This window comes from Coenobita brevimanus, chromosome 80 (genome assembly GCF_032717465.1).
Source record: "Coenobita brevimanus isolate Jiangsu-jjx chromosome 80, ASM3271746v2, whole genome shotgun sequence".
In the NCBI taxonomy this organism is placed as follows: Eukaryota; Metazoa; Arthropoda; class Malacostraca; order Decapoda; family Coenobitidae; genus Coenobita; species Coenobita brevimanus.
This window is the reverse complement of record NC_137033.1, coordinates 56,142,608-56,154,721: the sequence shown is the minus strand read 5'-3', so window position 1 is coordinate 56,154,721 and position 12,114 is coordinate 56,142,608. Positions and strand designations below refer to the sequence as shown.

Here is a 12,114-nt window from a genome sequence, read left to right as displayed (position 1 = left end):
GCTGGTGGGAGTTCCAGTGTTAATATGTTGCAAAGCGAGTTTCTTAAAATGTGGGGTGTATTGCTATGTGGATCTTGAAAAATTGAGAGTGATGTGCCAGTCACAAAAAATTGAATGCGCTGGCTCCGTTACCCTTACAATACTGAGTGTGGTGGCGGTGTGAAACGCTAACGGAACTCCCTCAGTTTACAAGAAGGGAATATAAGGAAGACTGTGTGGATGAGAGTTGAATTTCTGAGTATATAAATAAGTGACTTTCTCAAAATGAACTCTAGATAGCGCAGCAGTATACCGTATGTAGATAGATAGAAAGAGAGAGAGAGAGAGATATGTGTGTATATATATATATATATATATATATATATATAAAGACACATAGATAGATATTCAGTAAAATATATATATATATATATATATATATATATATATATATATATATATATATATATATATATAGCCTCCGTGGTAAAGTGTGCGTTATCGTACACTGAAGAGGAAGGGTTCGCTCCCCGCCGGGGTAATAAACTTTGGGAGCTTTCTTCTGGCCACGTACTGGATTGGCGGACACAAGGGTGCTGTGGTTGAACCAGTGTCGCATACTATAAAGTATGCTTGCACCCAGTCGGCTTGCGTGGGCCGATCACACTTGGTTCACAGACTACACACACATCCAAATCCACTCCAACACTACAATTACACTTACAAGCACTTCTCATCCTACATACAATCTCTACCAGACAGCCTAAGCCACTTGGTAGAGATACATTGGCTGTATCGTCCCCACTTCGGTCGGGAAAGGCCAGTCCTGCAGTGGACACTCAAGCGGCTGATGAGATTAGATGAGAGATTATATATATATATATATATATATATATATATATATATATATATATATATATATATATATATATATATATATTATGCGAGGAAGAAGGAACCAAAGGCCATGAGCTCGCAATAACAGTTCCCTCCAAGAGAAAAACAAAATACAATAGAGAGCCAAATTCAAGATCCGAACATTACAAGATGCCTGGACACCTTGTGCTTGAAAGACTGGAGATCATAGGCAGCAGGAAATACAGATAGAGGGACAGAGTTCTAGAGCTGACCTGTTGCACAAATGAAGGACTGGGAGTAACGGTTAACTCTTGCATTAGAGAGTTGGACAGAAAAGGGATGAGAGTTTGCTGCTAGACGGGTGCTACGCGCCCGTCGTAGAGGTGGAGGAATGCGTGCAGACAGTTCAGAGGAGCAGTAACCATTAAAGTAGCTATAGAAAAGAGATAAAGATGCAACAGTGCGGCGAAGAGACAGAGGTTGAAGGGAGTCTGTAAGAGGAGGAGTGTTAATGAGACGAAAAGCCTTTGATTTCACCCTATTGAGAAGAGCTGTATGTGGGGAGCCTCCCCATGCTTGAGAGGTGTACTCCACACAGGGGCGGATAAAACCCCTGTATAGAGTCAACAATTGTGCAGGGGTAAAGAAAGAATGGCGTCGGCTTAGCACACCCAATCTCTTGGAAGCAGATTTTACGAGAGATGTAATACATTCTTTCCAAGATAAGTCCCGAGTAAAAGAAACCCCAAGCATGTTCAAGGATGATGCAGGATTAAGCTGAATATTATTAAACATTAGTGGGTACACCTGTGGAAGACCCTTTCGGGTTGATAAGTGTAAGAACTGAGTCTTAGATGGATTAAAAACAACCAGATTATATGTACCCCAGTCAGAGATACGAGGCAAGTCAGACATTAGGTGTGCCATAGCCTCATCTCTTGTTTGGCGAAGTAACTGCTGAGATGGACGTTGCGGAAACCGAATGGAAAGGTGAAGGGTGGAGTCATCAGCGTATGAGTGGATCGGGTTAAATGTACAGCTTAAAAGATCATTGATGAATAAAAGGAAGAGAGCTGGTGATAGGACAGAGCCCTTGGGAACACCACTGTTGATAGATCTAGGAGAAGAACGATGGCCGTCTACAACAGCAGCTATAGTGCGACCAGAAAGGAAGCTAGCGATGAAGGCACAGATAGAAGGATGGAAACCATAAGAGGGCAGTTTGGAAATTAAAGATTTAAGCCAGACTCGATCGAAAGCCTTTGAGATGTCAAGTGCAATGGCAAAGCTTTCGCCAAAGTCCCGAAAGGAGGATGACCAGGAGTCTGAAAGGTAGGTGAGAAGATCGCCAGTGGAGCGTCCCTGACGGAACCCATACTGACGATCAGAAAGAAGGTTGTGATAGGAAAGATGCCTTAAAATTTTTCTATTGAGAATTGACTCGAAAACTTTTGAAATACAGGAATTTAAAGCAACTGGAAGATAGTTGGAGGGTTGGGAGTGGTCACCCTTCTTTGGGACTGGCTGAATGAGAGCAAACTTCCAGCAAGAAGGAAAGGTACAAGTTGACAGACAAAGGCGAAAGAGTTTGCCTAGGCAGGGTGTAAGCACACAAGCACAGTTCTTGAGAACAACAGGAGGGACTCCATCAGGCCCATATGCATTGTTAGTATTGAGGTCAGTGTTGGCAGAGAATACATCAGCTGAAGAAATTTTAATGTCAGCCATGAGGAAGTCAGAGGGGGGAAGTGATGGAGGAACAGCACCGGAATCGTCTAAGGTGGAATTGGAGGAGAAAGTCTGTGCGAAGAAATCTACTTTATCAGTAGAAGAAATAGCTACAGAACCATCAGAGTAGAAAAGAGGAGGGAAGGATGATGAGGTAAAGTTGTTAGAAAGGTTTTTGGCAAGGTGCCAGAAGGAGCGGGAAGAATTCGAGTTGGAGAGTTGAGAGCATTTAGTACGGATGAAATTATTTTTAGCAGAGCGAAGAACAGACTTAGCACGATTCTGGGCAGAAACGTAAAGATGATGTGATTCAGGGGTGGGTTGGCTCCGGTACCTTTTGTAGACCCTCTCCTTGTTGCAGACAGCATGAGAACAAGCATGATTAAACCAAGGCTTACTTGCGTTAGACAAAGGATACAAGAAAGGAATGTATGCTTCCATGCCCGAGAGAATAACCTCCATAATACGCAAGGCACACTCAGATGGCTCCCGGCCACGGAAGCAATAATCATTCCATGGAAAATCAAAGAAGTACTGCCTGAGGACTTCCCAACCCGCGGCTCCAAAATGCCACTGACGACGTTTCCCTGGAGGGTCCACAGGCTGTACCGGAGTGATAGGACAGGTTAAGGTAATAAGGTTGTGATCAGAGGAGCCCAATGGAGAGAAAAGATTAACAGTGTAAGAAGAAGGATTAGTTGTAAGGAAGAGGTCAAGTATGTTGGAGCTCTCTCCAAGGCAGTCTGGGATACGGGTAGGGTTCTGTACAAGCTGTTCTAGGTCATTAAGGATAGAAAAGATGTAGGCTTGTTCACCAGGTGGATCAGTGAAAGGAAAGGAGAGCCAAAGGTGGTGGTGAACATTGAAATCTCCTAAAATGGAGATTTCTGAGAAAGGAGAAATGGATAGAATGTGTTCCATCGTAGAAGTAAGATAGTCGAAGAATTTTTTATAGTCAGTAGAATTAGGGGATAAGTAAACAGCACAGATATATTTAGTCAGAGAATGTCAGGAAAGCCAAAGCCAGAGTGTAGAGAACTCAGAAGAATCGAGTTCAGGAACACGAGAGCAAGATAAGTCATTGCATATACATACACAACAGCCACCTTTGGCTTTGAAATGAGTATAGAGAAAGTAGGATACAGAAAGAGTCTGCTGTCAGTTGCCTCAGACAGCTGAGTCTCAGTTAGAAAGAGAAAGTAAGGTTTAGAGGAGGAGAGGTTGTGCTCAACAAAGCGAAAGTTAGAGGAAAGGCCGCGAATGTTGCAGAAATGAAGAAGTGAGTCAGACAGTGGTTCCAGGCAGCTCAAGTCGTCACAGGGAGAGGGGCGGAAGGTGGGGGCATTTATGGTCCCCCCCCCCAGGGGACTCCGAGGCTGAGTGTTGGGACGCCATGATTTTTTGAATTTTGGAAAAGGAAGTGTAGTGTGTACTGTGCATGTAGTTTGATGTATATAGTTAAAGAAACTTGTATTGGAGAGCATGCAGGCCTACTCTCTGTGTAACTGAGACACTGAAAAAGTTCAGTATATATATATATACCTAGGCTGCTTCCCCCAAGGAAAGGGAGGTAGCCGAGACAGGACGACACACTCCCCATTTACTCATCCATTCAAACACATTCATTCGCATCTTAGCCCCAAAGGGGAGAACGGACAGATCCTCACCCCACCACATCGCACAAGGGTCAACTGCGCAATGCAATCAGTGACATCCGCAGCAGGGCCTGACAGCAGAACTGGTTTACCCCTGCCACATCATAACAGACCCATCCCCTTACCCGCACCTGACCTGACTAGCTGATCAGACCAAATGCGGGAGAATATCCCCTCAGGGCTGCGTCATCACTTATTCATTCACAATTTCTCTCCATTTATTTCTGTCACGCACAGCCACTCTTCCTTGCTCAACAGACATCCCTCTCGCATCCAGCGCTCTCTTCACACTGTACATCCATCCTATTCGTGGTCTTCCTCTCAGCCTTACACCTCTCACATCAGATCTAGTTATCTTTTTCACCAATCGCTCATTATCCATTCTCTCCATATGCCCAAACCATCGCAACACCCTCTGCTCAACTCTACCAGCCATCTCCCGAACAACTCCAGTTCTCCTTCGCACTTCATCATTTCACACCCGATTCAGACGCGTCACTCCACGCATACCCCTCAGACACCTCATCTCTGTTACATTCAAACTTTTCCTCTCTGCTACACCCATATTCCATGTTTCAGCCCCATATAATGCAGTCGGTATATATATATATATATATATATATATATATATATATATATATATATATATATGATAAGGAATTCACGCCTGACATGGAAGAGGGGGGTGCAGCTGTACAATTCACGTTTAATTTGTTTTATGCATGTAAAGAGGAAAGGATCCTTAAGGCCGAAAACACTACTCTGCGTGAAATGTAGAGAATAGGGCGATGTGACGGGCACTTTGTCTCACCCTTGCCCTCATTTCGGCATTGTTCTGCACAGATACTAGCAGATCAGTAATACTGAAAAGCCGGGCAGATACTATAACCAACTTTTAATATGCGTGCACCAGTTTCTGTTTTGCATACAAACAACTGAAATATCTTCATTCGATGGAACATGACATGAACAGTAAATTGCCATATTCCGGTGTGCCTGGTAAGTATGAATAGTAGCTCTGATGGCAGAATAAAATGCACTGTTATTAAAACAAGACTTATAATGCAGAGCTTAATGCTGCTCGTCACGTTTTTATATTGTAATCGATTGCAGATCTGTGTCACTGTGTATTCGGGTCAACAACGGAATACTCTTGTTTTACTTGTGTTTCTGTGCCGGGTCCACCACCACACGACACAGGTAATGGCTACTCTACCTCAGTAATATAGTCACTTTTGCTTGACCAACATTACACATATGGCGATAAAGGCCAAGTCTCTGTCTCTGAAGGTTCTACGTCCATCCTTCCCCCCCTCATTGCACCTATTACACATCACAGCTGGAAGATCCCACGGCTCAGTAACCAGGTGATGTAGTATCGATTTCTTCTTCCTTAGGTCGCTCTGCATTGAGTGACATGCCTAATGGTTTCCTGATCCCCAGAAATCATTTACAACGCTGGATGGCAACCATATGACCAAATGATTGGGTGATGTGGAGCCTACTATGGTGCCTATGTTAACTGGGTGCAGAGGCAAATGCGGCGTTCATCCAGGAACCAAACCCCCACACTCTTCCCCTTGCATCGCTGTGGCAAGGTACGGCCAGGAGCTGTCCATTGCAAGGGACCATCGGTTCATTGCACGAGATGACCCTGCAGGGGAGGTTCCTTGCCTGCGATTGATGGGTCTGCTCGACCAGGCGGACCGGGATTACATAGCCACTACTACTACTACTATTGCAACAACAACAACAACAACAACATCAACTACTACTACTACTACTACTACTACTATACACATACTACTGTAGACCAAGGATAAAGGGAAATTCTTGGTTTTCAAGATGCTGACCCCCTTGCCTCCCAGTACCTCAGACTATAGACGGCACATCTCAATAACCGGTCATATTTGGCCATGCATTATACACAACAGACGAGTGGTATGGACCAACTCTTGATGTCCAAGGACCTACGTTATCACCCCCCACTCACACACCTCATCAGGAATCAACTTGTGGATGTCAGATATCACCAACCAGATCAACTTTGGCTCTATTACTTTTCACACATGCTATCGCGCCTATGGTAAAGGACCAAGTCTGTTGATTTCAAGGTTCTTATCCCTATGCAAAACACTCGACCTCCATCCCCCCTCCACTCTCCTTTATGATCCTCTCTCATTCCTCTCATTCCTTCCTTGATGTCCTTCTTCCCTCACCCTTACTCTATTATTTCAGTCATCCCTTGCGTCCCCTCCTCTCTCCTATCCTTACGCAATCCATGCAATCTCCCTCCCTTCCCAGCCCAACGCAAGCCTTTTTCCTACTTCTCAACCACAGTCCATGACTTCTTCCTCTTCTTATATCTCCAGTCATTACCCTTCCTCTCCCCCTAAACCTATTCCCTCTCCTTCTTCCCTTCCTGCCCAAACCTATGCTCTTTCCCCCCCTTCCTACCCAAACTAGTGCCTTCTCGCTCCTTTTCTACCTTAACTTATTCTAGTGGTAGGTGGTGGCGACCATCATCCACTCACTTGACGTAGTGCTGCCTACTTCTTCCTTAGCCTGTATCATTCTTTTTCTGTGCCTGCCCTCCTCTCTTCCTTCTCCCTTCTTTCCTGTCACTTCTTATTGCTTTTCTTTCCTTTACAGGTAGCTTTACATTGAGTGACAAGCCAAATGGTTTCCTGTAACCCAAGAAACCATTTACAACGCTGGGTGGTAACCATATAACCAAACCATACGTGCTCCCTACGTGTCAGCAAGTGGGTTGGTGGAGGGTTAGTGCCCCTCCTCGTAAAACAAATAACTCAGAGTCAAATGGCCACCCCTTACGGGATTATAACGTTTGGCAATAGATAGATAGATAGACTTATGCTCTCTTCCTCCCTCCCTCCCTTCCTGCCCCAACCTACGCCCTCTCCCTCCCTTCCCACCCCATCCTATGTCCTCTTCCTCCCTCCCTACCCCAACCTACGCCCTCTCCCTCCCTTCCTACCCCAACCTATGCCCTCTCCCTCTCTTCCTGCCCCAATCTATACCCTTTTTCTCCCTTCCTACCCCAACTTATGCCCTATTCCTCCCTTTCTACCACAGTCTATGCCATCTCCCTCCCTTCCAACCCCACCCTATACCCTCTCCCTCCCTTGCTACCTAACCTATGCCCTTTTCCTCCCTTCATACACCAAACCATGCCATTCTCCTTACTTCCTTTCCCAATCGATACATTGCCCCTCCTTTCCTATAGACCTCAGTAATTTATACTCTTCCCTTTCTCTCCCTCTAAATCAATCTTCTGTCTCCCAATCACAACCAACAACCTCTCCTTTCCTACACGAACCTGCTGATAGTAAGATTCAATCATTATTTTATTAATGTTGGTGAAACTCAAGTATATAATATACAAGAACCATCCAATAAATTTGAATCACACTCCCAAAACAGACACGTAGCCTCCTGAACAGTCTCCTATCACCGTAAATGAGTTCGGGAAATCACAGACCAACTTCAAAGCTCTGCACCAGGTCATGATATAAAAGAACTGACCAAAATATTATATACCGTTCTGTAATATCTATGTAAGTCCCCATTTTCAACACACATATTCCAGGTGAATTAAAAATGTTAAATGTGTCTCCTGTGTTTTAATCGGGTGACAGGAGAATGTTCAGTATTTATTGTCCTGTATCAGTACTACCTGCATTGAGAAAACACATGGAAAATTAATGTATACTGGAGTTAATAATTACTACTGAGAACCTTTAATAAATTTCCACTACGGCTTTTGAAAAGGATGACCTACAGGATCTGCTCTTACATCTTTTACTTCTGATACTCTTAACTCGCTCGGAAAAAAAAAAAAAAAAAAAAAAATCTACAAAGATGGTCTAGAGTAATTTTGATTTTTTCCTCCAGGTCTTTCCACACTGTTAATTACGATATATTTCTCTCTAAATTAGAACATTAAGGAAAAAAAGGCATTACTAACTTACATTTAGATCGTATTTTATTAACACAAGCGGTGTATACAGTGCAATATAACGGATACCAATCACATTCTTAGCTAATTATGCACAGTATTCCTAAGTTATCCATACTAAGACTATTAATCTGATTTTTTTATATATTAATAATCAAACCCTTGCTTCCAGTGGCCTTTTTTATTTTCTTCTTACTAATTCTAGACGATCTGACTCAGCTTAGGCAAGGTCTCTCACACGGAAGGGATTTAATAATGATACATTATTTTTATTTGTCTTCCCTTCCTCTGTTTATCTTCCGCAAGGGAAAAAAAAAATGCTTCATCTAACTCTTCCATTTTGAAAAAGTCTATCAAAAGCTGAATAAAATCGTCACGAGACGCCAAGACTAAGCAAAATACGTCATCGGGGTGAAGAGGTTAGTGACACAGTAACCAGGTTAATGAAGGTTTTATTTGCTGGCGACAGGACGTTATGCAAGTCACCCAAGCCCGTCAGTTGAGGAAGCTCCCTAACACCTTTTCCTAAGTGACTTGTTTTTGTACACGGCTGATAAATATCGCTTAGTACGTTTTTTATGCAGAGTATGATGATATGAGAATGATTTACGCAACAGAAGAGGACCGGAAGGTGTATTAAGCAAAAGAAATCGTTTAAGGAAATGGTGTTAGGAAGCTTCCTTACCGATGAGAATACTGGCCCCAGACCTCCACACACCAACAAATATTATGAACACAGAATTAATCAGAGTGAGAAACCGGTACCCCCTGGGGGTAGGGGGGTTTTCAACAATACTCCCCCAGTATCCCTGCTTGTCGTATGAGGCGATTAAAAGGGTTGGCGGAGGGTTAGTGCCCCTCCCCGGAAAACAACTAACTAAAAAGACGAACAAGAAGCCTAGGACAAGGACAGGGGGAGAGGGAGGGGGAGGCCGAGGATGAGATGGAGGGATGGAGTAGAGAGGTATATGAGAGAGGTGGGTGTGAGTTGGGAGCAAGGCAGTGATGTGGCGGGGGACAGGGTGACGTGGAGGCGATTTGTTTGTGGCCACCCCGTACGGGATTAAGGCCTCTGGCAATAGATAGATAGACAGAGAAACTGGATTATGTGCAGCAAATTTACAGTAAGTCTTAGGACTCACTGACAAACAATCAACGGAAAAAGAAAACAGGCCTCAAAACTTCCAGCCATTAACAACAGGAGGTTCTATGATTAGGGACGAAGAACAAACGAAAGTTCTTATCGTAGTGGTCAATAAACGATTAATCTAAAGAGGCATATATACAGAGAGCAAAATATACAAGCAGTGTGGAATTCTCTGTTTAACACGTACTAATTAATATCAAAACATTTACTTATTATATCACTGCCTTGTTCACCTACACTTATTCTCCTGCCACACCGGTTGGGGCACGACAGGCAGAACAAGAATAAAGACATTAGAGGTGGATCAAAGAAAGGTGTTACGTACTGTTGCATTTAACGATAATTTTTACCATAAATGAATTTTTCTCCCACCTTAAACTATTGAAAAAAATGAAGTTCCTACCATTCATTGCTCCATTCTTTCAGTGTTCAGATCTGTACCATACTAAATTGATAGCGATTAATATGATGTGAGGAAACATCTCAGGTGCATTAACTCACTGGAAACTTCACTAATGATTTCAGGACTGTGAAGGTTTGGAATAAACTACCATTAGATATTTAACATTAGACTACACTCGCCAGCTTAATGAGCAATCTTAAGTATTTTCTTTCCTTACCAAAATTCACGTATATACTTACATTGCAATAATCAAGATTTAGATAGCTTTTAACAATATGACACTGTACAGTCACTGCAATGTTGCAAGATTAATATATATTAGTGTACAGGTGGGTATAAGTGTTATGTATGGTAGAGGAAAATAGTGTTTATATACGTACGTACCCAGTATATGTATGAATAATTAGGTTTATCAGACTTGGTTAATGACATAACATAAGCCTGATGAAAAGTAAATGACAGTACAATAAATTATAACAGTAAGAACATCTTGTGTTTTTTAATACCACCTGAGTATGTTTACAAGTTGGTGTCTGTATTTACAGTATTATTCTAGAAAAAAAGACTCATCCATTGCCTTTCTTAAACTGTATAAAATTTTCAATAATTGTTTCCAGCTAAAGATTACAATATAAATTTTCAGTTTCATAACTCATTCCCTTTCCTCATAAGCTCCTTCCTTCCTCTCTACCTCAACACTTGCCCTCTTCTCTTCCTACCTCCATCCTCTATCTCTCCCCCAACCCTTAACCTCCTCCTTCCTCCTTCACTCCCTCCCTCCTTTCTCATTACTCCAACCCCTTACTTTCTCCCTCCTCCTTCCCTTTTCCTGTCTCCCTCATTCCTCCCTCTCTACCCCAACTCTTATTCTCTTCCTTCATCCTTCCCTCCCTCCCTCCTTCCTTCCTCTCACTCTACCCCAACCCTTGACTTCCTCCTTCCTCCTTACCTTTCCTGCCCCCCTCCTTCCTCACTCTCTACCCCAACTCTTAACCTCCTCCTCTTTCCTTTCCTTTCCATCCCTTCCTCCTCCCTTTTTACCCCAACCCTTGCCATCTTTCTTCCTTTCCTTTCCTTCCCCTCCTCCTCCCTTTCCACCTCAACCCTTGCCCTCTTCCTTCTTCCTTTTTCCTTCTCTTCCCTTCCTCCTCCCTCTCTTGCCCAACCCTTGCCCTCTTCCTTCTTCCTTTTTCCTTCTCTTCCCTTCCTCCTCCCTCTCTTGCCCAACCCTTGCCCTCTTCCTTCTTCCCTCCCTTTCCTTCCCCTCCTCCTCCCTTTCTACTTCAGCCTTTGCCCTCTTCCTTCTTCCTTCCCTTTCCTTCCCCTCCTCCTCCCTTTCCACCTCAACCCTTGCCCTCTTCCTTTTTCCTTCCCTTTCCTTCCCTTCCTCCTCTCTCGCTACCCCAACCCATGCCCTCTTCTTTTCTCCTTCCCTCTCCTCCCTCCCTCCCTCCCTCTCTCCTTTCCCCCAGCCCTGCAGTTGTGCCACTCGTCATCTCCCACGACTCATCAGCGACTTGAGGTGGCTGTTGACTTTAACTTAACGACCTGACAACCTCGCCAAGCTTCACTGATCAAGCCCCGACCTCCACTTTACTATCTCTCTCCCTTTGCTTGCCTCCTTCATTATCTTGGCGTCCTTCATGTCTTCCTTGTTGGCTCGCTCATGTTCTCTCTGTTCTTCATGTCCTTCAGATGATGATCGTGTGTTCTTTTGAAAGTTTCGCTTTGCTGGTTATCTCAACTTCTGTTTATTATTTTCCTTACGGGGAGTTTTTGTGTTTGTTTTGGTTAGGTTTTAGGTTTGGTGATATTTTGTCCAGTGTTCTTGTCTCCCTTGGTGGCGTGCATCTCTCTCATTTCCGTGTTTCTATATTTCTGAGAGTATTCTGTATTATTGTTTTATCTTATTTATGGCTTGATTATCATCCTGTGCCTTCTCTCAGGTAACGCGTTTTTCGTTTTCCTTGGTATGTCGGTTCCCGTAGGATTTTCTTTTTCTTTTTGATTTTCTATCTGACGTCTCTCTGTTTTATTTCATTTTATTCATTTGTTTTATTTGGTGACAATGTTTCTTTCCTTTATCTTTCTGGGGTTTTAGTATTCTTGGTTATTGTGCCTTATTTGTGATGGTATTAAATAACAGTAAACAATCTGTGACATCACCATACGAGTAGGTGATCATTCAACTTCCCAGAGCTGTCTGTTGCACACACACACACACACACACACACACACACACACACATTTCACCTCCCCCTCCCTCGTGCTTGCATGTCCAATTCACAACTGAAAGAACCCAAGTTGGATTCTTGAGCCGGTCAGATCCCTGGACAAGGTTTGTGCCCTACTGCATCTATTCAAC

General features: G+C 43.4%; 1 protein-coding gene across 1 annotated transcript in view; it reads left to right on the top strand.

The window, feature by feature from the left end:
• The first annotated feature begins 5,726 nt into the window (after positions 1 to 5,726).
• Positions 5,727 to 12,114, top strand: part of LOC145409363 (lachesin-like) — a 172,918-nt gene continuing 166,530 nt past the window's right edge. The window contains exon 1 of the mRNA XM_080279832.1: positions 5,727 to 5,885. Coding sequence (XP_080135958.1) covers positions 5,727 to 5,885 — 159 coding nt within the window. The remainder of the gene's footprint in view (positions 5,886 to 12,114) is intronic.